The following is a 27,740-nucleotide window of genomic DNA, read 5'->3' as shown; positions in this document are numbered from 1 at the left end:
CTAACTATGCTTGAAGAGCTAGAGCTCCCAGTCTTCTCACACCTACTCTTTGTTTCAAGGTAATTCAACTTTTTGTTGTTGCTAGAGTAAGAGCTCAATACTTAAAGCTGTTTGAAAAAGATGGACCTTTGAAAAAATACTACTACATGGTAATGATTGGTTTTATTAGAAACAGAACTAATTGTCATTCCCTGTACATCATCTGATATTGTAAATATGACATGACCAATTCAAATTTTTATCACTTGCTTGTTTTTGTAAGTATTATTTCCATCTATTTTAATTCATTGTTTCCTTTTAGTTTTTTTTTAGTATAGTGTATAAATGAATTGAATTTACTTGTTCTCATTGATGCAGTTTGTTTCCCTGAAAAAGGGGAAATATCTGAAGAATAATTGAATAATTGTTATATATTTGTTCTATCTATTCCAAAAAATACCTGTTATATCTCCCACCATTTCTGGGAGAGATTTCTCCCACCAAATTACTGGAATTTTAACTGGAGGATGTTTTGCATCTTAATGAGTGAGCCCAGTTGTGGCCTGTGTTCTGTGCACCTGATCCAACCACACCTAGCGTAGCTCAGCAAAAGGTAAACATACAAAAGCAGAATCCAGGTGTAACACGAATGGTAAGAAGCAGTTCCCTGCATCCTGCTGATGGTGTGCAACATGAGACTGAACTCTCAGAGAAGTTCTCCATTGTCACATCCATTTGAAGTTAAGGGGTATTTGATGCCTCTGGAACTGAGGCCCTGGTGTAGGCAACTACTAGACATCTGAGGGATTCCAGTAAGAGAAAGAAAAGCACAGGGCGGGGGGGGGGGGGGGGGGGGGGCGGAATCTAGTTACAGTAAACATATACAGTGACTTTCTAGAAAGGAAAACTTTTGCTGATGTGAAATGTTGTCACATGGACATTGATAAGATACCCATGGAGTCATTTCATACTCTGGGAGTGCTCATCAGCCATCTGTTCATTGACTTACAAGCATCTACGTGAGAAAGTTCTGCACAGTGCTTGGGACAGCTTTGCTCAGGAAGCCATATGCAACAAGGCTTTTACAGCACCAAAAAAAAACCCCAAAAACCCAAACCAACAAGAAGCCCAGCAAAAGCAAAACTCTTGCTGTATCATCAATGTGACAAGTGACGTGGAGGGAAGTTGACTTGCCCTGAACATTGTTTTGGATTCAAAGGCTTTATCTTTGATCCTGTTGAGTTCCTCCCTGCAGCAGTACTACACATCGTCACTGCAGAAATCAGACTGTTCCCGGGTTTCAGTTTAATTATACATACACATCTGGCACAGAGGTGAACATCATTACAGTTCCTGTGGTTTTGCAATACCTACTTTAGTTACTTGTGATTTTAGCAGGTCTTAAGAACTTTTCCAGGATCAATACAAAATAGGGAGAATAATAGAGATGGAAATGCAGCAAGAAGCATCTACATGGCAACAGACTAATAACCAAAGGCTGGTTTTGTATTACTGACTTTACAGAGTATGGCAAATCCAGCATTTTTATGGAAAAAAAAAACCAAAACAAAAAAAAAAAAAAAACCCAAACAAAAAAAACCAAATCAGGACTCTATCTTGCAAATGCTCTAAGTTCCGTCTGATAAGCTGCTTTTAGAAAACTAAACTTTCCAACAATAAATACTGGCTGAAGTGTAAGGCATGTGAAATCTGTAAGCATATTTTATGATGAAAGCGTACTTAAACTTGTGTATAAGAAGGAATAGTTGCAATGAGTGTGATATGATTTGTCTTTTGTTATAGGATATCTTCATCGAAAAGTGGAAGTACAGTAAACTGAAGCTGGAATTTGCCTTGATCTGAAAAAAGAAAAAAAAAGTTTCCCACAAATATATTTGAATCCAAAATCTGTTTTCTGTTACTGGTGTGTTTTAGTAAAGTTACAACATAGAAACCATCACAACACTGATTTCCAGGGAAGCTCATTTTGGAAGGTGGTAAATATAATTTAAAAAGCAATGTCAAAAATAATCTTTCTAACACTGATTTATGAGAAAATGTAATTCTGATTTTTCAAAAGCATATAGTTGTTACTGTACCTCAGCTTATTTATTTAAAATAAATCAATTACAATTTCAATAAAGGTGTTGGCCATCCGCTGCTGTACTTTTTACAGTTAAATGGCCAACTTTGAAAAACAGATCATTACATTCTCAAAACTAGCTTTGGAGAAGCGTATGAGGTTATGTTTTTAATCCTGTTATGCTTACATGTTACATTACATTACACTAGGTGGTGACCGTAGCATTTTCCTGCTAATGCCTGTGTGCGTGGTGGTGGTTGCTCTTTGAGACAAGCCAGTAACCCCGCTCTCCTTTCTGAAATTAATTCAGACCTGTACTGCTGCCTTTGCAAGGAGTGTTAATAAAGACTTATTTAAAACTAACAGAAAGATACGGGAGTCTTCAGAAAGTGAGCCACAGCTTATCTGGTGAAGCTATCACAAGAAGGGATGGCTATCAGGCCCATGGGTGAGCAGAAAGCCACTCATGGGAAGAAGAGGCTGCATGAAGTATGTTTAGGTGGTTCTGAGTTGGCTTGTATTATTTCAGATTTTAAAAATGTATGTGAATATGGGGTTTGAGGGGTGTTTACATGTATGCACTGTTCTCAGCTACTCAGGTTTGTATAGAAGACATCACAAGTTGAACAGTAGGGGGTTGGGAGTTTGGGGAGGGAGAACTGGAAATCTGGAAGTGGGATAAGGAGGTTGTAAGAGTTTATCTGGTATGTGTGCCTAGTTAGATGTGAGTTGATTAGAAGGTTGAGCGATGTCAGTACTGCATTAATACTCAAGCAAAGCTGAAAGCTGCACTATTTGGAGAACAAATTTCACCCTTGCGACTAAATCGTACTGAACTGCCAGTCTGCCGGCAGCTGCTACCCAGGTGGGGGTCCCACTGTCTCTGGTGGGGAATACTCACAGCATGTAATGAACCAGTGCCAGAAAGTCAAAGAAAATTTTCAAAGGAAAATGTGGCGTTGTGAAGTGAGGTCAAACTAATTGACAGGCCATTGCTTCTCGTTGCCAGCTGTAGACATGGATGCAGGAGGCCAATACTGTGGGGTATGCACTAAATACACATTATTAAGATATATTCTTCAGGTGAGCTTCTGAGCCTCAAATTTATACGGGTATAGGATTTGGTCCTGTACTTATGCAGAACAATATTTAAAGGTGGAAGTTAGAAGGGAGCATGCAGAATACACAGGAAAGTGCATTTGGCTTCTGTGCTTTTTCATGTGAAGTTTTTTTACACTTACAATATGCTATAAACACATACTCCTGTATTCTTGAATTTACAGCAATTGTTTTGTGTATTTAAATACCAGTGATAATTCTGGATGTTTGGTTCACGACAACTATCCATAATCAGTCTCATGTTGAATAACTGATAACACCGTACATTCTCTAAAGGTCAGTTTTGTTTAGATTGGGAAAAAGGATGTTTAGTTCAGCTGAGAATACATATGTTATGTAAGGCAACAAAAATGCCATAAAATACATGAAAGGTATAAGATAGGATTTGTTTTATGGAACTACATCTTTGTAGTCTAACACCTAGACTTCGATATGTGAGAGACCATCTCATCTTACAAAAGGTCTTGGTCTAATAGCTGAATTTAAATCTGAAGAATGGATTTTAATATTAGTTCCAATGTTTGTCACCTATAGAGATTTTTGCTTCTAACATGCCTTTGTACACGTATGGATATCCCAATAGTTTTTAAAAATCTTGCTTTGGATCTTTTACTTCCATGGCATCCTATATCCATTAGTTTTCTAAACATAATTTCATACTGTGTGAATAAATACTGCCTTTTATTTGTTTTAAGTGTAGCTGTTGTCATTTGTATGTCGCAGTCTGTGCACATAGCTAAGTATAAGTCCATATTCTCCTTGTTTGGGCAAGTAATTGAATTTTTTTAATTCACATACGTTTTTTTAAAACCTCACTTGTTGTATATGTCATTATTGATTTTATATATACTTATATTTTTAATTGATGATAAAATTTTCTGATAACTCCAACAAAACATATTTTTAGGTGGAGACAGCAAATAAATAAGAAAAAATTACCAATCAGTTTGACCTGTAGTAATTTTTGCTGACAGTAAGTTATGGGGAGGGAGTGTTACTTCTACCAATATTTTGTGAACACTAAATCAGGGTAGTAAGTTGATTTGAGATACCTTTCAGCAAACCTCCTTGCAAGTTTCAAGTCCTACCTTCAGCTCTGAGGGGAAAAATACTTTCTAACTTTCACTCTTGTTAGCTGTACAGAACAATAGCAGGTAATAAAAAGGTAGCCATCTGCCATCTAAGTTATTAAATACGTTTATATTATGGAATTTTTAATACTGAATGTGATGTACAAGCCAGACAGGATGCCTGTAATCTCAGCTTGAATTTGCAGATGGAAAGAAAACTCCTTGTTAATGTAGTTGTTTTTATCCAGAGACTGTGGAGTCAGTAAACATAAACCTTTCGAGGATTACTTTTCCCCATGTACTTTTTGTTTAAAAGCACTATCAGCTTATATAGCAGCATTACAAAACAGCCAGTGTTTCTCTGGAAATGGCTCAAGAGCTTTTTCACTTCAAGTTTTTTTCAGTCTAAATGAATTAGATACCATGGCAGAAAAAAATAACCTCATTATCATAGAATTCTAGGAACCTTAAATGCTATGTACAAATATAATTCCTGCTGTGACTTGTCTGTAGAAAGGTACTTGCCCTAGTGTTCTCGTGGTTTAAATTTTTTTCTAGACTCACCTTAGAAAAATATATAATAAAGTCAGTACTACTCTTACAGCTTAATTCCTTTTTCAAATGAAAGAACAGCCTTCCTATTAGATGTCTCAATTTAAGCCCCATTTCTGTTTCTGATAAAACAAATTAACTCTTTGTTATTAGCTTTTAATCTTACTGAGGAAGGTCCACAGACTTTTTTTTTACCTGCTATTAAACTGAGAATGAGTTTTTTAATGAAAGCTATGCTGAAAGCAGGTATTTTAACAAATGTTTCTCTATATCCTTTGAAATGCTTCTTGTTATTTAATATTTTGTAAGGTTTTTAACCTTGTGCTGCGTAAGATATGAACAGTGTTTACAATGGGTGTTTCAAATTATCTCCTTTTATGAACAGGACATATCTGGAGGTTTAAAAATTTGTAAGCTACATTACTTGAAATTCATGCGTCAGTAAACCAAGGTATCTGTCAGTCAATGAGCAAGGAAAAGGAAATAACTAGTTGCATAGAATAGGTAGTCATGTCTACCACTTGCTACCTGTGTCAAAAAAAAAAAGACAGTCTCAAAACAAGCAACCCTCCCAAGACCTGACTACCTTCTCTAAACTGATGAAACAGTTATTTTTCTCCAGGCTTTTCTTCTAAAAAAGTCTCTTGTATTATTAGGTTTTGTTGATGGGATGTTCTGAATTGCTTCTTCTTAAAGGTGCGACTGTATTTGACATATCAATACCAGGTCATTTGGTGTCTTTCCCAATGTCCACAAGGACATTTGGAAGTCCTTTTGCTCAGTTCTTTTAATTTCAACCTAATCCCATGCTGTTTGTAAAGTATGGCAATGATCTCAATAGCTCCACTTGCATATATATATATATATATATATATATATATATATGTGCATATATATATAGATATATATATATCTTTGCTTATATTTTTTCTTAGAAATTATCCCCTGTGGTTTGTGTTTTCACCCCTTCTGTGTAGAAAAGTTTCATATATATCAGTATTACCTGCAGACCTGAATGAAAACGGGAGTGTAGACACCACTTAGCCTCCACTCTTTACGCATCAGAAAAACCTGCTAATGTTATTTTTTGTTTATTTCAGGTTTCTTTTCTCCATGGAAAACTCCAAAGCCTGTAAGTTCCCTTTCAAATTTATATACATTGAGTTAATGAGTATCGCTGAAAGCAAGTTTCTATAGATTTGCATCTAACCCTCCTGTTCCCACCTCATGAGACACCTCTCAGCAGTGCCCCAGCCAGGTGAGACCGCATCAGGGGTGGCCTCAATGATAACCTATGCAGATCTGTTGACTTGGAGTCTGCCAGCAGCACTCCGGAGAAGCGAACATCTCAATGTTAAGACGGGTGTCAAGAACGAGAAATGCAGTAGCTCAAAACTGAGGGGTCTGGAGGAGAAGACAGCAGAAGATCCCAACAAAGAGATCAGCCTAGTTGGCCTTCTAGCTGGCAATCTCTTTGAAATAAATAGATAACATGCACTTTTTCTGGTTTACAAATGGCTTGAGCTTCACATCCTTAAAGCGATTGTTATTCTTCCTTGCATTAGTAGATCTAGCGGAGCTGGAAATAGTCACACATCAAGTGAGAATTTGGACTAAATAACTTACTGAGGTGTCTTCTAACCAACATTTCTGTGTTTCTATGATTTTGATATTAAATATCAAGGTATGAAGACCTTTCCTGCTGCAAGACTGTAAGCAATGACTGAATTTATTCTGTTGATACCACACTACATAATTTTTTGAAGTTGTGACAGAATTGACAGTATATAAAGAAATTATAGGCTACTGGTTTTGGTGGTCTGGTTTGTTTTGGGTTTGTTTGTTAGGTTGGTTTTTTTTTTTAATTTGGCTTTTTTATTTAGATTGTAAAGACCTTAAAGTAGTGCTTATGGCTCATCAAAGGTGAGTAGAGGAAAAAAAAGCCCTGACTCTGCCTGAAGGATTCTAAGAGCAAAAGAAATAAAATTAGCGATATTTTTTAAAGGACTTGTAGCTTTTTTTTTTTTTTTTTTTTTTTTGGTGGGGGGGCGGGCGGGCTGTATCTTGAATCTGGACAGCTTCACATCCTCTTATACTGGATCTTGGCATGTTTAATGCATACCAATATAATTTTTGTAGCCTGTCAAGTACAAATAGCAATTAATTAATTAGCTGATGCAACTCCATCAGACTGCGTCAGCTTGTGGGTGTTTTTGATGTAAAAGGCTAGAGGACGGATGCAATTCATTGGATGAAGTATTGCATAAGTTTATGGTTTATTCATCTAAGTAGCAGGACATTTGTGAAAATAAATCTGTCTATTAAGGGCTAGCTTGTTATCCCCAGTTTAAGGTTTCTGTCTGACTGGGGCAATCTGCTTTTAATCTCAGGTAAAAAGGGATGAAATAGAAAACTCGGAACTTACTTGTTAAAGATCCACATTCAAAGACCTCCCATTGCCAGCGCTCACCCTCTGAACTTACATACCAAATATATAAATACCACCATATTATTGATGATTGCCTGCACAGTTTTGTTATATAAACAGTATAGCAGTTTGTGGTCAAGTAGCGCTTGCCAATAATTAGAACATAGAGAAACAACCTGAGTGATGCAGTTTTCCATGCAATGGTCTTGAGGAAACCAGGGCTCACAGAGGAGTGTAACACCACTGTGGGCAGGTACTGTACAGGCGAACCTGTCACAGCTACTCTGTGTTAGGGTAGTCCCAGCAAGAGAATTTACAAATGATCAACCAGGTTAAGGTACATTCTGTCACCACTTTAACTAGAGTAATAATTAGACATAAATTTCTAGTGCTCAAGACGTGAAGATAAGATTGAAGCCAAGTGGCCCTGAAGCGCCGAGTGTCTGCAGGCAGTCTGAAGCAATAAGAAAGCCTTCCCAACACCACAGCACAGCTCTGTAGGTTTTTAACAGGAAAGAAAAACTGTTGATGGCCCAAACTCATGTTTCTTTTCTGTTTGGGTGACTACTGCTGCCCCCTCACCCCTCTGGCCGCACAGGGGAGAAGCACCCACCACCCTTTAAAGGAAAAAGGGAACCGCTGGCCATTGCTGGAAGGGAAGAGACCAGCTCCTCTCCCTGAGGCAGAGGCTTAGGGATGGCATGCACTGCATCTCAGTGTGCTCAACATCCCAGGGTAACCTGGGCTGACAGATATTTCTGATTTTTATGTATATAGTGCATACATTATATATATTGTACGTAATACAATTTGATTAGTGCAAAATGAACTTTAGCAATGTCACCAAACCATTATCCCAACTTAGATTTGATGCACTGCACTCATACTATGCTCACTCATTTCCAAAAGTGCCTTAATCTGTGAGCTAGCATTGTGGTAACTCACAAGCAAACCACTATGTGACTATTTAACTAATTGATATGAATCTGGAGACATAATTCCCCTTGTCTTTATCTGTTTATGTAGCTATTTATGTTCGCCGTATTGCCCACAATAAGAATGTTTTGCTCAGGTTTTAACTTCACACTTGAAGATTTAGGGCTAACCAGCAAGCAAGAAGTAGACATATGGCACCCAGTAAGGGTTTTGCCAATTGATCTCCAGTTTCTTGTCCTTTCTCAATGGAGAAATTTGCTCATTAAAGATAATTATATTTTCCTTTCTCTTTTTAAAGCCTTCTATAAATATTTTAATTTTATTCAGTTTCGCATTTTGAAAGAGTTAAGTGTTCTGTTTCTCTGGCACTGTCCAAGAGATCAGGAAACTTTCACTTCTAGATGGACAGAGCTCCCCATGTATTTCTGCTTCATAGTGATAAGACAGATTGTTTGTTTTCACTGACTCGTATTCTTTTTTAGATTCCTCACTGAAAGTAAAACCTAAGCATAATTCTCCATTACTTTCCTTGATCATAAGGAGTTTGTATTGAGCCTAGTTCTCCTTTCCTATTTAGACACAGGGGTCATAGTCAGATTTGTTTCTGGAAACCTTTGAATTTACACTCCCATGATACAGTGATACACTTCATATATATCTGAGGTTATTCCTTTAGAGCTAAAAGAGCTATCAGATGAATTATTATGACTTTCATGTGACTTGCCGCGTAGGCTAATTTGCCCAAAACAGAGGATAAATTTGTCTTGGTATAAAGGGTACCTGAAGCTACCCTACATAGTTTCCAGTACCTAAGCTATTTTGAGAACAACCCAGGTATCTCCATATGTCACTGTATTGCAGATCTACCTACCTATAGTGCCTTCTTATGTCACATCCTCTTTGCCGTCTTTTTTATCTGACCCAAAATATATGTCTCTTTTTTGAACATTGGTGAATGTCCAATACAGCATTTCACATCCTCATCATCGGCATTTCACAGCATTAATACTTTCCTTTCTCGACTTAAATATGATACCCGATGCATACTAGTGCATGAGAGTCAACCTGTGCCTGACCTAGATCTTTCTTTTCTTCATTGATTCTAATGAACCAGCCCTACTTGCTGCTGAAACTCTGACAGAAGCGCAGCTTGAATTATAACCACTTATACAAAGAATGAGGTCCTCAACAACTTAAAATGGTCAATATCCATATTCTGTTTATTTGGAAGTATGAAGCTAAGGATGTCAGATCACCTGGGATGTGCAGAGTGAGAGTTACTTAGCGTGTTCACCAGGAGGACTCTAAAATACCTGTAGTCCACATACTGAGTGTGGAAAAAGCCTGATGTTGTTAATCATCAGAACAGAGCGCAAAGCCTGCCTGCTGAGCCAAACACCTTCTGAAACCAAGGAAGTAAAGGCAAATTATAATCACAGAATTTGTAGAGCGAGCCTGAAATCATCTTTGATAAGGCACTGCTGGTACACCACTAGAAGTCGGTGGCATTTAATTACAGTGCAGTTTGTTTCCAAGAGTCATTTTTTGTGTAATTAACTGATTGTTGGGTTATGTGTGAGGACGCACTGTTCTGGAGCCTTTACCACCCTTTGCTTCAGGGGTCACAGGAAAAGCCAAATATTTGTTTCCTGGGATAAACATTTGGGTTTTGTTTAACTTCGCTTCTTCAAGTAGATCTGCTAATGCAACTTAATTAGTAGCCAACTCCTTCAAAAAATAAAATGCCGATTTCCAAGTCTTCTTTTGCACGGTCTATCATATTATCAACTTTCTGGCTTGATGTGAGAGCAAAGGCAGCCTTGGAGAAAACATGGACTGAGGTGGCTTTCATGCATAGTAAATACACTGCTCTGTGCTTCTTCCCTGTAAGTGATCTGGAAGAGCTGAAAAGCTTATCCTGTGCTTGGGAGTTCGGTTGGATGATGCCAATGTATTTTTTTATGTAAGAAAGAAACAGTAAGGAATGAAAAAGAGTCTGTCAGACTAATGCCCACTTTTCTTTCACCATTTTCTGTATTTTATCATTGAACATTCGACTGTCACCAGATACTCAAATACCTGCTGTAATAATTTTCCCTTTGTTTTGTGAGGGTTTTTTTCTTCAATTGAAGCTTTAAATTCTGCTTACAGTTCTAGTAATCTGCTTCTCCCTGGGAAACTAGCTATTTTCATGCATTCTCAAAAGATACAGCATTAAGATCACTGAATTGCTACCCAGTCTGGCCGCTTCTTTGTTAAGTGCTGCGTTTGATTATGTATTTTGATGAATCTGATAATTGTATCTTCATGGACCCACAGATTCCACCTTTAGCAGAATAACTTCCAATAGCTCAGCACATTCTGTGCAAGGCACTCAGCATGCTTCAGAGGTAACACTGGTCCCTAATCCATGTGAGATTGTATTAGGTGAGAAAGATCACATCTTCCCATAAGCAACAAACTAACAAGTAAATTCAAGCAAGTCATTTTATAAACAGCACAACACACACCTTTCATCTCAAAAGGCAGCAAAGGGGGTTGCTGAATTTGCAAAACAGATCTTCAGCTGAAATCACTTTCTTTGGTCTCATTGTGAAAGTCACAGTTTTTGGAAATTGTCATCTTTATTCTCTGTATGTTTTTATTCCAGATGATGGAACGATGGGAGAATCAAGGCAGCCCTCAAACAAGCCTGTCTGCTCCAGCTATGCCACAGAATATTCCCTATCCACCCACTCTCCACAGGAGTTCATTTCCTGATTCAACAGAGGCCTTTGATCCACGAAAACCTGACCCATACGAGCTGTATGAGAAATCAAGAGCTATTTATGAAAGTAGGCGTAAGTGAAAGTCCTGTTCACCCTGATGACCGGTTAATATTTTAAGCTTTTACCTATGAATGTGTCATTGCTGACATATTTTTCCATAATTATCTTTTGTAATTTAAAGAAAGTAACTGTAATCCCAGTTAATAGAGGGCATTATAAATTATTCAAAAATCCTACACTTAAATGTTCTCCTAGATTTTCCATAGATTCTGAAATTTGACTTTCATGGATTTTTTCCTGATATTTTTGCTCTCCTCATTTTGACCGTTAAATCCTTAGTGTAGAACAGTATATGTGCCACTGCATTTTCCTGTGCTATTTTGCTTCATAGTTAACTAATAGGAGGATGTGAATTTCTCAATAAAAAATAATTTCACTTACTTTCACTTTAAAGTGAAATTTATTAAGGAAATTTAAAATTTATTTGTTTTTACAAAAATGACAAGTTTTCACATTGTCCTTGGTAGTTAGAAAGAAATCCGTCGCATTAAGTGCTGTTTGAAGAGCTGTACAAGACAGTACCGAGACATCTGGATTCCCATCTTGATTTTGTTTCTTGTGTTTTGGGGGAATATACTACATGTTTTTCACAAGGGTATAAGGGTCAAACTTATTTACTCCTTATTATAAAGAACATTTTAGCCAAAAATATTATTCTAAATTGTCCAGAGCTCTTGCATTTGCTAAGATCAAATATTCAAAACAGTTTATTTTTTTACTGAAAGCTTTTTCATAGCAGTTATTATTTGCACATGCCACCTTTCAACTCATTACTTTAGACTATAGATCAAGTTTCTTCATAAATTACACATAAATATTGCACTGCTTCAGATCCAGACTAGCCCGTTAAGATTAGTTGGGCCCAGAGACATAGAGATAAACCTAAACTATCACAATCCATGATCGGGAATGTATAAATTTCACCAGCATGCAAAGGGATAGTCTAAAGGAAACACATTATTGTCCCAAACACTGTCTGGGTTGGTGCCGCCCTTACGTGCTTTGGCCCTTACAATTTCGTTACAGCATCAGCATCTCCTGGGTGGCTTTGCTATTTTCAGTCCCCAGCAGCATGGATATGCTGGAGGAACACCAGGGTTTGTTTTACATCAGCTCTTAAGTTAACTGAAATCTTGTCTCTAAACTGCATCTCAGATTCCTCAATTCTTTGCCACTGTGACCAGTGCCACTGTCTTCTGCCACCCTGGTCCATTTAGTGGAACACCTTTCAGCAGAGATTGTCACCATAAAACTCACTTTCAATAGTTCCAGATCTTTTGGGGAGGTTTTTGTTGGTTTTGTTGTTTCTTGGGGTTTTTTTTAAATTATTATTTATTTAATAGGTGCCTGAAATTCAGATCCCAAGTTTAAATCTAAGTACATAAATAAATTGCTGGCATTTTTAACAGTACCAAGTATTTTATTCATCCTAAATACAGACTTAAGAACATAGTTTAGACCCCCTATAAAAAGTATTTGATCTTTAATTATAAACTCTTAGGCCTAGGAACTAAGCTTTCCAATGTATTTACAAACACCATGTAGCCCATGCTGGCTGGTATTTTAATATAATAAATATTATTTACTAATGTAGCATCTTCCTCTGTTCCAGTTGTTATTCTTGATTGGACAGGGTACTCAAGACAATGTGCAAACAGAGGCTATAATTTTTGAAATTTTAGAACTCTTGAAATATGGATCAGGATACAGTGTGGAGTAGGGCAAAAAGGTTTGAGAGAAGTAGGACTAGTTTTGAGCAAAGCTTGGAAATAATTTTCAGACAACTTCCCTCTATCTCTTTCTCTTTCCCTTGTGCTATAAGAGCTAGAGTGAGAAATAAATAAAAAGTTTTGCCAGAGCTGAAATGTTGTTCCCCAAAGTGCTGGGATTTGAGACTATAAAGGGAAATTAAAGGAAACAATTCCATTGTTAACAAAGAGTTTACCTAGTTCAGCACCTCTACTGAAAACACTCTTGACTTCATGTACTGCTTTAAGGAAAGGGAAACTCTTTGCAAATAATTGCTTCCCATATGAGTAGTTTCTATAGGTGAAGTATTTTAGAAAAAATCTGCACTTTCCATTCAGCTGTCAGAACCATCCTCTGTGCCTAAAGCCATCAAGCCAAGAGGGAGGGTAAGTGCAGGCTTCCTGCATTGAAACAAATATCTTTGTAAGGCAATTAAGAAAAAGTTACATATGTCATATGCATATATGGGATACACATTTATATGGCATCTTCTTTCATCTTGATCCCCAGTATGAAGAGTTCTATATTTACAGAATTGCTCTAAATAATAATGAAAGCAAATAGGCTCAATACATGTTTGCCCTTCATAAAACTGTGGGAATATAAATCTGTTGTCAACTACCAAGATTGGCTTGCACCCCAAAAGATGATAGATTAACACCAGAAGAGATATTACTCCATTCAATAAAAGAACAAAGTGATTCATTGTTATTCATGGATGCCTTCTAGGAGTTTTCTGCATACTTTCTTGACCAACACAGACTCCAGTCTTTTACTGATATAATCTACTGTGTTCAAGAGCATATGCTACACCAGGGGAAGAGCTGATAATTAGTAGGCTAGAGTTACGCTAAAGCCTGTGTTTAAATGGTTTCACTGTATTTGAGTTCTGTCCAAAAGGCAACTGGAAATTTTATACAAGCCTTTTTCAGCCAGCTACCTGGACAAAATAAGAATTAAAAATCATGAAGCTGCTTGTACCAAACCAAGAAAGTGAGGTATGAAAAGCAAGACTGCAGTAACCACCCATCCCAGTTTTCCAGCAGTGTCCTGATCTTCCAGCTAATCCTGAAAGCTTTAATTTCTCCTCCTCTGATGCTGGTATCCTTTGAATATATCCTCTGAGCCTTGATTCCACAGTTCCCCAACCGTCTTTCTTCTGCATTCATGCATATTCCTTGGTCATAAATAACTTCCTCCAAACATCTCTGTTCTCCCTGACATTTTTGTTTCATGAATGCCATAGGCACACATTTTAGCAAATTCAATTTGTCAACTCTTTGATTGCTTTTATTCTCTACTTCATGCTAGTTTCCTGAAGGGAGAAGGAACAGGCAGGAAATCCATTACTGGGTCAGGAAATTGTCGTCTGAGTATATAGAAACAAGAGTTTCAAGGTACACAGTTTCCTACCATATGGCTGTGTCACGCTGGTTATCTTTGGGAAAGACATACCCTTAAAGTGCACAGGAAAAGTTCAGCTACTTTGGGTTTCGTTAAGTCCTTCCTATCTCAAAGCAAGTTTGTCTTATCTCCTGGGAAGACCACAAAAGAAGGAGACTCGTCTTCTAAAAATAGTGCAAAGCAGCGAACAATCATGACCTGGAAAACTCAGAAAAGAAAGAGATAGTGCTAGATTTCTGTTTCTTTCTCAGCGAGACTCTGTTACTAAACAGTTCATTTTTGTGCCGCTATAGCTCTGAATTTCTACAGATCCTTTTATCAGAGGATCTTACCACAGTCAGCACTCACCAGGACCTCATCAAAGCCTCCTGCTTCCCTACCAGGAAGCTGAGCAAGTTATGCATCACAGCGTAGTTCTGTGAGGAGCACAAGTGACATGACTCGAAGCAAAGCAAAAACTACACCCAAGGAGCCTGATTCACAAGCTTCTGCTCCAGCTGTTAGGTATGCTCATCCCTACTTAATGATAGCAAGAAAGGGGCTTCAGGAAGGAAGTCTCCATGAAAAAGCATGATTTTCATTATACAGGAATGTTTTCCCACCTTAGGAACGTGAAGGACCTGCATGAGCTGTGTGATAGTGGGATCTCAGTTTTTAACGATCACATACAAATTACAAAGGACAGCTGCTTCCACACTGGGAACAATTTCATAGAGGCAGTTATACCAATACGGCTTGGAGGCAAATCAAATGATGCATGAGTACAAAAGCAGAGTACAACTCGATTTTGTAAGGCATAGCTCCTTGGAAAGTCGCTTGTCATGAGTTAGCTGTTACCTGTCAGCTCTTACCTGTTAGCTGTCGCTGCCTCTGCTGTCACCTATCAACTGAGCTCAACAGCTCAGAGTAGCCAAAAAGGAGCAGCAAGTGTTTCCAAAGACTGATGGAGATCACCACATCATCCAAAAAGCTGCCTAAAAGCAAAAGAAGGGAGATTGTTTTCTTCTTTCTTTTTCTTTCCTTTCTGAAGCTACATCTCTCTGTCTATTTTTTCTCCTCCCCTACACACACACACACACACCCACACCCACACCTGCACACCCACACACACACCTCTTATTTCTTCTCCCTAGTGAAGAGAACCTGCCTAGCTTTCTGCTGTTAGCAGAACTCAGAAATGGAGAAGAGCTGCTCAAATAACTGGATACTTTTTCATTTTTCCATCCAACTATTAATTTCAGCCATGTCCTTTAACTCCTTTCTCCTTATGAAAAATCTTGGAGTGTAAGTGACAGCATGACTCTGCTGATAACCTTGGAAGTTATGTACAGAAGCTAGGAAATGGAACATCAGATCAAGAATTTCCTATTAATGAAGAAAATTATAATACTTGATATGCACCAGTCATTACAGCTGTAACCAGAGCTCCGCAGCTGTCAGTGGGAGAACTCATTCTCCTGAATTTAACATTTTTGCCTTTATCAATTCTCTAACATTTTATATTGAACTCTGTTTATTGTAAATAGTTTATCACAAACTTTATCCAGAGGCCTACGTAAGGCAGACATTAGTCAAGCAGAACACAAAAGGCTGTTGGGAATCAAAATGCTATAATATTTCTCTAGTTATAAAACGTATAATAGAAGTTTGGGTTTATATTGCTCTAAAGAAAGCAGTAAAATAAAACATTTTTTTTTTACAGCAATTAGGGTTACGTTTGTCCTTCACTTAGTGTGGTAGTCCAAGGCTGGTGATGTGACACAGAAATGCCAGTAGGAAGAATGAGATAAGCTCGTGATAAGCTCTCATTAAAACTGAATACTGAACAATTACAGTTCCACCTTTTATTGGAAGGACAAAGGTTCCTTCCTTCAAAATGTCCTATGTTATTTTCTCCTTGACCACAGTATCATGATTTTCCCAAGTTCCTTTCAAATCCATCAGCTGTCTTTTGCACTGTCATTTTTTTTTTGGCTGACAGAGAATTAGACAAATTGGAAAAGAACCAAAAAGTAAAGTCCACCAACAGCTGTGAAATATGTAAATAGAAAATGTATTAGCATAATGCATTATTAGCCTTCATAAAATAAGGATGTTTCCTTATGCAGACTTATGAATGCCTTTCTCTAAGGGTCACAGGCAAGCATTTAAATACATATGCAGAGGCTACATTTCTTTTGGAATGTCACCACAGGAATTCAGCACAGATATGTGTTAAGTATCAGCAACAGGAAAGATTTGTCGGACAGCGTTATACGAACTCATAATGTGTAACTTTGAAACTGTCATTCTTGCAGAAAAACACTAAGGCCATCCGGATTTCCTAAATTCAATACTCATGGAACATTAAAAAAATATTAGGTGTACAGAATTGAATTATTATCACCTGCGGGGGTCTACGGCACAGTCTACAGCTAAGCAGAATTTTCTTGTCAGTGCTTGTTGGCTGAAGACCTACATAGTTGCAGTCTTAAAAACTGAAGGATTTTTTTCATATAATTGTTATTGCAATTTTTTCAGGCAGCATTTTCCTGACAAAAATTTACCCTGTAACAATTTTTCCCATTTTTGCTCATCTCTAGTCTAAGAAAATTCACATTTTTGTTATGGTAGTTTAAAAAGATAGATACATATGTGAGCATATGCATATATAAGCAGCACTATGATAGCATGAAATACGTAGTATTCTGAAGTATTATATAAATATAAAGGGGGGGGTGGTAGGGGCAAAGGGTTTGGTACTATAAATACAGAAAATTATGTTCTAGTTTCAAGTCTTCCTTGAACTCAGTTTGGCATATCTTTCAGTATTTCTGTTGACCAGTTACTGCCCCTTATATCAGTAAGACTGCCTTCAATTAGTAAATAAAAGAGTATTGGGAAATTACTAATTATGTATTATCATTGAACTATTCTTTGAGCTAGAGTATGAGCAACTAAGTTATAGGACGGTAATTTCTCGAAGTAATTTCCAAAGATTGCAGGTTGTTGCTTTCCTTGCGTCTACTGCTACCCCAAGCAACAGCATAGAGAAGTTTAAGAACTTATATTACTAAATGAATGTAACCCTTTTTTTTTAATAAGAGACAATACATAACAAAAGAAGAGGAAATTTAGCAGTCCAAAGTCAAATAATTTTGTATTGTTCATCGCTGCAGAAAGAGTTACTCACCATGACAAAATGGATTTGTTGATTATAAGAACTGACAGTGAAACCAAAAGCATTTTCAAATGGAATTATGAGAATATCGTCATCACAGTACTATGGATGTAAAGTGATTTTGATTGCTGGATTGCAAAGTAGGTCCCAAATGACCTATGCTAATATAAAGTGTCAATTTTACAACTGATGGTGATATTAAAGATGCAGTGTTCCTTCCCCTTGAATGATTTACACTTTACTAAAAGGTATACAAATAGATTTTCATCTGCAAAGTGGTAGAGGTACTTAAGAAGTCAAAGTAATAATTTAAGAAAACTGACTTGTAAGCATTGGGAAATTGGTCACAAGTGCATGAGACTGATGGCAACTGCATTGCCTATGTGCTGTTTCAAACTGCTGCTTGCCCAGCTTTGGAAGGGACATTGCAGCATGATCTTTGCCCATTTGAAAAAATCCAATCTACCTAAAGCATGGCTAGGATTGAGATGCTGAAATATGTTTCCTAGTTTTGTGCCATGTATTTAGCATTCCACAAAGTACGATCTAGAAAATAATGGGGTATGGACAATAAATATTATCTTTCCTATCTTTCATTAGCATAGTTGTTCCTCTAGAAAATACCAGTGGCTCCACTGGTGCAAATGAGAATAATGTTGTGTCATGTTGTAGGTGAACTGTGCTCCTAGGGCTGTATCTTGACAGCAAAGAAGTCTGGTGCTTTCAGCATTGGTTTCAGTTAAGTCAGGATTGTGTCCCAGATCTTTATTTATCTGTTTTCACAAGTATTTTGCAGCTTTCAGTTTCAAAACACTCAAATCAATGTCATTTATTTTAGATTAAACATGAAGCTGGATGTGCAAGCTTCTTACTATTCTATCTTCTAACAGCAAAATTAACTTTGGCTTTCTGTTCATCTGATATCGAAGGAATTTTGATGTATGGCAAGACTCTTCAAAATGCACAGCCGCATTCTCATTCTGCAGAGCACATGGAGTAATCCCCATTGTGGAGATTTATTTCCATTACAGTTACATACAAGTAGTAGTTCAGAAGAAGGATTCGTAGTTTTACCTTCCCGATTCTTGTTTCTAGGACAGGCTAACAGAACTAAAAAAATCAATGCAGCAAATTTGCCAAGTATTTGATTATTCATTCAAGTTCTACTTTATAATTATTTCATTCCTATTTTGTGTAGAAGACTACAACTGCTCATGGCAATGCAGCTGCAGAAGTTCAACCAAAAAGACTTCATGTGGAGAACAGAGAAACCTTATGTCAACTTTTCAAAACTTTCTGCACTTTGAATGCCTGTTCATGGTGGCAGTGTTGCGTAGTCTGGTCTCTTTGTCCTGGTCTCTCCAAACATGCCTTCTGCTGCCTCATTTCCTAAGAGGTGGACGCAGGACGTTTTATGTAAAAAAAGTCTAGAAAATGTCAAAATTAATTTAATAGTAAGCAAATGGAAAGTTTCAAATTGCCTTGTGCAATTTGAATACAGGTTAGTAAAAATGAATCAACAATTTGATAAAACAAATCTTGCTAGAGTCTCTCGGTTGTTTCTTTTTCATTAATTACCAGTTCGATCAGTTTGTTCTTAGCAGATACAAGGCACCAGGATGTGCATGAATGACATGCATTCTGCTTGGCTGAGGACCAGTCCCAGCATTCCTTCATCTTCACTTGGAAGCTGGTGTTCTGTAGGGTCTTTGAGCCCAGAACTGCGTGAGCTTTGAAAAAAACTACTGATATCATTGCATTTGACATAGGGAGACATTGCTAATAAAGTCCGTTCTTATACGTTAAATGTTCTTCACAGATCTTTCCTCTTTTGAAGTTTTCTACTAGTTGCTAACAGTTTGCCTGTCACATGAGCACCCATATTTAGAAGTTATATTCCTATTTCCAATGTGCCAGTGACATAATTAAAAATACCCTGTACTGCACACAGACCCAGAATGCTGACAGTGTTCTTCCTAAAATGAATATTGCTTGTTCTAATTACCAAAAATGCAAGTCTGCACTTGGGTTTATCTTCCTGGTGATCATCCGTTTAAGAACTTTAAGGTGTGACTAAAGACCTTCAGCACAGCACAGTTCCAAGTTTCATGCATGTGAATTCCTAAACTACAAAGAAAACAAATGCTAGATGCGGAATGGTTGATTACAAGATGATAATTAACACCATGAGACTCTATGTGAAGTTCTTTGAGGCAAAGAAAAGAAACCCATTCAGGAACAAAAGTCTGATCAGACTTAATGAGATTAGCTTTGAAGGAAACTACTTCATTGACAGACACTTTTGCTTGACCACAAACAATAGTTTACAAAAAAGATACTGCTAACTGACTTAAAATATATGGCTATCTTAACATTGCAAGTTGCTCCCTAATTTGTCACAGATTGAGCATGGTTGTGCTTCTTTCATTTTGCTGCTTGAGGCCAGTTCTGGGTGACTGCAAACAGAAATGGAAACACAGAATGAACCAATCTTACAGCAGCTCCAAAGAGTAATTCTGGCTGGATGACCAAGAGAAAAGCCTTGTGTCCTTTTAAACCTAAAATCTTATTGAGACCATGAAGTTGAAATTGCTTTCTGTACATTAAGATCATTCTGTCTCTTTTAAGAATTCCATTAAAATCTTGAAAGGATGGGAGCAAAAAAATAATTTCTCCAAGTTTGCAGTGCAGCAGCATCAGTTTCAAAGGTTTTGTTTTTCAGGAGTTGTGCCGGCAGAATAATTTACATTTAGATAGCACCTCTTATCTTGAAGGATCCCAAATCACCGTACAAAATCTGAAGTTGTATTACCTCCTTTAACCACCAAAGATGTGCAGCCACCTGTAAATAAAACACCATAGCCCACATGACACAACGCTTAGCACAGCCGGTGAGCACAAATAGAAGAACACCAAATCCAAAGGGCTGGTCCCATCCAGTGGAATCTCTAGAATGTATTTTAGGTAAGCAGGGTAGCAGTCACCTGAATTTGAGCAGGTCATGACTGTTACATAAATACTCTTACCAAAAAAAAATTCATAAGTCACTCAGTGGCCTCCATCTCCATTTTTGGGAAAACATCTTTGCCCTAGAGCATTAGTTCAGTATTGACTCAAGTGAACTGCTAATTACTCAGCTGCTACCATTACAGTCCATGCTGCCTCTAGGAAGAGTCCACCAGAAGGCAGGTAGCTTTAGTCCAAACTCTTCCAAAGTGGTAAGGAGCTGCTCATAGAGGAAATAGTCTTCTCACTTCTCTCACCACATCCACATATTTTCAGATGGATTAGCCAAAATTACTGGCCTCCAGTGCATTCTCTGCCTTCTTTCTGCCTGAAACTACCTACTTACAGTATTAAATCCACTTCTGTCTTCCTTCTGGCTCAGGAAGATAATACATATTCATATGTTGCATCACTGCCCTACAGATGCTGATGTGACAGACCTTACCCCATTTATACCACGACATATGCTTGGTACGATATTCTAATTTAGAGTCTCATGAATGTGTTGTTGCTTTATTTACCTTTTTGTGTTGGTAGGCCGTTAGAAATCACCTCTGGTTTAGAATGTTTTGCAATTCACTCTGGATGCTGCAGAGATAATAAAACATAAATTCTCAGTCAGAACATTTCAAAATCAGTAAAGGAAGTGTGACAGTGAATTCAGCTATGGGCTTGTCCAGTTCCCTCTAATGCTGGCAAAGTAGCTGTATATGAAAAAAAATCAAGTTATTTGCTGCATTTCACCTAGTGAAATGCAAATAATTTGAAACTACCTGCATGAAAAGTACATTAAATCAGTTTGCCTTCAATTGCTTTCATGTACAACCAGTTGCTGTTATTGGCAATATACATCCATCTAGCAAAATCTTGCTCTTCTTATGATAAAAGACATTTTACAATTGGGTTGAATTAAAGCAGTGGTCAAGTCATCTAAACACAGCCATTAAACTTTCCCTTTTATTGCTGTATTGAATAAGCACAAATACTGTCACTAACTTTCACAATTTTAAACAATTTTATCTTCATCATAACCTATGTGATGTTAAAGGAACATTTTCATCTTACCATCTGTTTCACTTGGCATAGAAATGGACAGGGAGGTCTATGTCTAGCAGGAATATGTACATGTATTACCTAAGAGGTCAGGAAGCAGGGGAGGAACAAAAAACAAACTGCAGTAAAAAGTAAAAATTGCACTTGAGTAATTCAAAACACATCAGAGAAGTTGATGCTGCATCTTTGAGTAACTTGAGAAATGTATTTCATCTTTAATTCCCCATTTTCCTATTCAGAACAAGTGCTGCCCAGGACTGGTTTTCGAGCGGATTCCTCTGGCAAGTATTCTTCAGCATTCATTATTCTGTAAACTAGTTGTCAATCATTTTATGTTTTAGTTATTCTTCTTTTGTTAATCATTTCTCTAGATAATGGCCAGTCACGACTGCCCAGTCACCATTTTTTTTTTTTGTATGAGCTTTTGTGGGGCTGTAGACTGCTAACTCTAAAACTTTTTATAGTAGATTTGCATTTTGAGCTAGGACAAGTATTTCTTTTTCCTCAGCTAGTCTTTGTGTATGTTTTACAATGTTTTATGTGTACTTTCATACATCAGTGCTCACTCTTTAACTTTAGAATGTATCCCTGTAGCTCACGGCCAAATTTAAGCTTAAGCAATATTTTGGATAGAACTGAAATCAATTCTGTCTTCATCTGTAAAAGACTAGAACTGATGTATTATGTAGACGCATCCATTCCTTGCTCCCATACATACGTTTTGTTCCATAGAAATCTAAAAGCAAAAACTTTTGAAAAATAGAAGCTTTTCTGGGTGTTTGAAACAACATTGGTCTTGTAAAGTGGCAATGGACTTGTTTAAAACTCAGCAATATTCGGTTTCCCAATGTGATCATGTTAAGTGAACAGTTAAAACAGGCATCCCATACAAAAAAAGGCTGCTTTGACAATCCTATTAAATTATGTTCTAATCCTACACAGGTTGGACAGACATCGTAAATTAAATATGATATTGGACTAGTTTTGCATACCCCAGTAGGGTTTATACATTGAATAATTCTGTTAGCACACCAATTCTTTTTTTTTTTTTTTGCTTTGCTGATTTTTATACTGCAGTCTTTATTTATCAGCTTTTCCTCTCTATAAATATCAAGAAGAAATATGTATGTGTTTTAAAAAGCTACTCATGTTGGAGATCAGCAGACCCATGACTGTTTTCAAGTTTTTCACCTATTTCAAAAGCATCTGAAACTCAGATAAAAAGTTATTGTAGATTTGTGTCAATCACCATTCATAATTCATAGTAATGATTTATATGGAACAAAAATCTTCACCATCTTCAGCAAAGGAATCCAAATTATATTTTATATTTAGCAGGAAAGTTGAATACACCCAGAAAGACTGTAAAATTATTACAACAAAGCTCTTTGTCCTTGTTTTAATTGCAATATGGAAGAGATTTAATTAAAAAAAATTCCATCTCAACATTTACAGCATCATCCCAAATACCAGGTTTATCACTATAAAAATTACATAGCACTTATGCAACCTGACTCATACAGAAGGTGAATTAATCATTTTCAAGGATATATTTTCTCTACATAGTCTTAAGAAACAATTGCATGTACGCCTATCAACGTGTAAATCACCTAGCAATTCAAATGAATACAGTACAGAAATGTAGCTGAGAGCTGATAATCACATCTTCACCTATGATATCTCACTATTGTTCAGTAACGATTTATTTCAGTACCTTTACATTTAAAGCAAATTCCTGGTCATCCAGGAACCAGAAAACAGAATTTCCCAATGCTCTTTACTGTCCTCGCTGTGCAGCAATGATCACATCACAGCTTGTCCAATACCATTCTCAAATTCATGGGGGAGCAAGCTGGTTTTATAACCTAGCATGAATATTATTTTTTTCCTTTCCTAGGCCAAATTATCAGTTAAGTTTTCCTTTACACAAAAAGAAGAAACAAAATGGTATAACTTAAAAAAAAAAAAAAAAAGAAAGACAATGAAGTTACTAGCAAGAAAATCTAAAGTTCTTTTTCTAATATAAATTCACAGAGAGGCTAGGGACCACAGGAAACATGGTCATTCTTGCACAGGATACCCATTTTACACAGTCAGAAATATTGGCTTTAAGCTGGAACTCTAAGTGAAATTGGTAGGAGATGGGACATTCAGGTGTATCAGCATTCAGGATAAGCAAACTATAAAAGACTACGCTAATTCAGTCTTGGCTTAACTCCCGTGTCTGCAGACCAATTCATTTCTTCTCACATGGCTTAAACCAAAAGGTAGTAATCTAGCTTACCAAAGGAGAAAAAAAGGCACATTTTCCATAATGAAGTTATATTAACCAACAGTTTGCAATACATTGCAAGGCACAGGAGTGTCATTTTTCTGTAAATATAATTTTCTTTGTCTGATCAACTCAAAATCTGCTCTAGAAAGAAAAGGCAAAATTTAGTTTATCTAACAATCCTTCATAAGGAAAAAAGAGTACCAGAATCCTAGAGAAGCAAGCACTGAAGAAAAACCAGATGAAATGTAATCACTTATGTGGTTAAGAATACTTGATCAATGTACATTCAGGGATATTGAAACTGCTGCCACAAAATAGTAGGAGCTTTCAGTAAATCTAACGAGCTTGAGCTCCTGCAGTAAAAAAAAACAAACCCACATAGTTGTGAACAACTTATCAGTCTTTCAGAAACAGGAAAAAAAGGATCGCAGCAGCAGCAAAACTTTACAACGTATTTTTAGTTTAAGACTAACTGCCAATATGGAGGTAAACTGAGACCTAATGTGAAGTTTGCCAGCAGCTGATTGTGTCAGATTCACCTGGTAGCTGATTTTTTACACCAAACAAGTGATGCATGCTTAATTCTATATAGACTTCAACTAGACATTGTACAAAATGACAATTACAATTGAAGCACTTTCACGTTAGCCTGCAGAATACAGTACTTAGCGCACAATGCAAAAAGGAATGGCTAGAAAGCAGGGAAGCAATTCTACTAAAAGAACAGCTTCCGGACTGGAAGGGTAATATCAGTGGAGAGCCTTGCATAAGCCTTCTGTGTTATTTTCATAAATGACCTCAGCACAATAACTAAGGGTGGAAGCCAGGTCCACATTCAGACATGTAACTTCGGCTGTCTGTGGTGCAGTTGTCCCCAGAGCAATGGGGAGCTGGTCAGTGCAGCCAACGGAGGCGTATCATACCAAGCATGAAAGCTGAAACAACCAGCAACAGCAGCGGAAGAAAAGCATACTGCTCAGTTACTGGAGATAGTATGATATTACTGTGAAAAAGTAAAATCACAGGGTGCATTCAATCAGTGAAAGTTCTGAATGAGGCAGGTGACCTAGTGACAAAGGCCACAAAGAAGCTCAGGTACCAGTGTCTTCTTTGCCTGTCTTTACTGGCAAGGTCTGTGTGCCGTTTGCTTGCAGAGTCTTCTGATAACAGGGAGCTGGACTGAATGACCCAGGGATCCTTCCCAGTCCCGTGTTTTGTTTGCTTGGTGGGACAGGAAAGAACATTATTTTTGAAAAGCAGTTTTCAGTGGGCCTGGTAACGTTGACAGAGAATGGGCTCTGTGGGCTTCCAGCTATTTAGGAAAGAAGGATCTTCTGAGCAAGTGTGATGGCATCATCAGTTAATCCAAAGGCTTCCAAACTGTGTTAGAATTCATAGAAAAGTATGCCCATATACAGTATTTTTAGCCTAAACCTTTTCATGGTCAACCTGTCTTGCCTATTCCATTCTAAATGGGTAGTAAAACAGCCTCTTAAAAATAAAATAAAATAGTACCTCTTATTTTGGAGTCTGATGCCGAAATCAGTTTGGATGAGCTTTGTCAATGTATGTGTTAGAGGGACGTTTTCATCTCAGTGTGCCAGAGCATGTGTTCTTCACAACCTGACATTCTTACACTTCCTTAATGTATTCCCAACTGTGCATATTCATTCATGTGTGCGCAAATAAAGGTGGTGCCTGGTTCAGGACAGACTGCTGGAAACAGTGCCTTTGAGGGCTAGACCTGGGCTGTAAATGATGATCCTACTGTGTCTGTCTACAAAGCCCTCTCCCTAGTACTAAGCCCCATCCTCGTTACACTTAGGCACAGCAGATCAGGTAAAGATAAGGTATTGCTTTCATCTTCAAATTCCTTTGCCTCTCGCAGCTTTGAAACAACCTTTGCCTTAAGTTAACACACTGTACCTGTGCAAACTTCATTTGTTCTTTTATTCACTGTTGAGGCACTTATCAAATGTCTTGAAAAAAGTCAGGATAATGAGCTGTTAGGATCTGTTTGGGTTTGACTTCTAAATATACGAGAAGCAAGCTGGTAGGGAAAGGTAATACTTTTATTTTACTCATTTAAGTATTTGTGATTCAGACTCACTCATACCAACATACCTTGCTGGAATAATGTACCATGCTGCTGTCTAGAGAGGGGGTTTATTGCACAGGCGTAGTATAGAGCCACTGCATCCTGTGTCTCTGCCCTCGCAAAACCTGACTGAAACCGAATCAGCTTTAATCCCGGACTAAAGCTGGGATCTGCCCCACTCAGCAGTTTGTGAGGTGTCCACTGTTGGCTCTGGGGACGGAATCTCTAAGTGACAGTCACTGAAGTGCTGTGTTTCAGCCATCTGTAGTCCCTCCCCTCCTGAGGAAACGAGGCATAACTGGAGACACTGTGAACAGTTTGCCAAAAGAAACCTGCTCATCCCTTTTTGTCTGATGGGGTTGGCAACAAGCTGACATGGGCCAAAAGCTGTCACAGTTTATAGACCAGAGTGCGATCTGTACAAAAGATCATTCCTGTGAATCACTGTCCTGCTATAGGTGATGAGCCTAAAGCAGCTCTGAACATCAGACAAAGCGAAAGTCAAAACAGGCAACTTCTTAGTCCTCTAACTGCTTGTGGTTTCACTTTATACTATTTGAAATTTTATTCAAAATTTCTTTTTTGTATTTAGATGGCATCGAGACCCAAAACAATGGACATTTTCAAATGAAGCTAAAAACACCTTCATAAGAAACTGACTTTTAAAAAACACTACGTTCCTCAGCTGATAAATTTCAGGGCAGAATATATGTTTAGAGGCAAGTTACACAAGCATATGGAAGCACAATCTTAATGATTCACAAAGCTGTTGAGACTTTAATTGAGTAGCATTAAGGAGTTCAAGTTAATGATGTTAGCTTTCAATTTAAACCCTAAGACTCAGAGGCTTATAATGATAGCTTTCGTCAAAACTATTGAGAGTATTACCTGAAAGTGGAGTAATTAAAAGCTACATTACATAAAAAAGACATACTGCTTTCTATCTGTATGTGGGACTAAAATGGCCTGTAATGATTATTCATCTTTTGTAAGTTGGACTGATAATTTTTCTATGTGTCTCTATCTCCCATTTCAGTTCATTCTTTTTAGGTTTTAATGAACTGCAAGGAAACAAATTAAATACCAGCGGTGGATGAACAGCAGTATATTAAGCAGTCAGTTGTAGGAAGAAGACGCCTTTATAACCTCTATTTTGGACTGACTTTTCCAGTACTCTTCTCCTGTGAATGTGTTCTAGCTTGGTTTAGTGTGTTCTGCTGAACATAACCATCCTCCAAGAGATACCTACATTTTCAAGTCTCCTTGTCTGTGTACAACACATTTTGTCCCATTTGTTTTCACCAGCTCTAACCAGGATGCCATTAGGTGGGAGGGAAGACGGTGAAAACTCTTGAGACAAACGCAAAATGCTTTGCTCAGCGGGATTTCTCTTTAAACCAGGTCCCGATTACAAGGAGCTGGATGTTCACCTTCGGAGAATGGAGTCTGGTTTTGGCTTCAGGATCCTGGGAGGAGATGAGCCTGGGCAGCCTGTGAGTTATTTCTTCCTGACTTTCCTTTTTATAACTCTAAAATGTGTGTAAAAGTCAGATAAATATTGCTACCTAGCTGGACCCAAACGAACACCGTATTAAGCCTGTAAGTAAAATGTCTTTTTTATTCATCCATAGAAAAAGACAGAACTCCCAGGTTATCTGCAACTAAAAGATGTTGCAGTACATTAAGTGAGAATCAGAAGGAATTAAGTTAGAAACAGTGCATCACTCAGCCCTTTACTGCAGAGTGTGACCTAGCATCTCTTAATCTTGACTTTTCAAAACCGAGTTATAGCAGATTTTAAAAACCAGATTATGTAAGGCTGTATAACTGTGTTCAATGTAGGTAGACCATATCTATATCTATATATATGCATAAGGTTAAAAGATACCATTGGCAATGCAGTGTATTTCCAGAAACACAGAAGGCCCCACCAGGGAACTGTAGTCCATGTTCCAGGTTAGAAGACAACATCATGTGATGCATCAGGCACAAAGAAGGTA

At 37.5% G+C, this 27,740-nt stretch overlaps 1 protein-coding gene across 10 annotated transcripts in view; it reads left to right on the top strand.

The window, feature by feature from the left end:
• The window catches only part of MAGI2 (membrane associated guanylate kinase, WW and PDZ domain containing 2), a 755,449-nt gene that overhangs the window by 655,194 nt on the left and 72,515 nt on the right, over nucleotides 1-27,740 (top strand). For 9 of the 10 annotated variants that reach the window (XM_037389565.1, XM_037389568.1, XM_037389566.1 and 6 more), the window contains 3 exons: nucleotides 5,904-5,935; nucleotides 10,818-11,007; nucleotides 27,142-27,233. In XM_037389565.1, coding sequence (XP_037245462.1) covers nucleotides 5,904-5,935; nucleotides 10,818-11,007; nucleotides 27,142-27,233 — 314 coding nt within the window. Of the gene's footprint in view, nucleotides 1-5,903; nucleotides 5,936-10,817; nucleotides 11,008-21,606; nucleotides 21,649-27,141; nucleotides 27,234-27,740 lie in introns of all 10 variants that reach the window. The other variant, XM_037389573.1, reaches the window with a different exon arrangement.

Source organism: Falco rusticolus, chromosome 5 (genome assembly GCF_015220075.1).
Source record: "Falco rusticolus isolate bFalRus1 chromosome 5, bFalRus1.pri, whole genome shotgun sequence".
Taxonomy (NCBI): Eukaryota; Metazoa; Chordata; class Aves; order Falconiformes; family Falconidae; genus Falco; species Falco rusticolus.
This window is presented reverse-complemented; position numbering and strand designations above follow the sequence as displayed.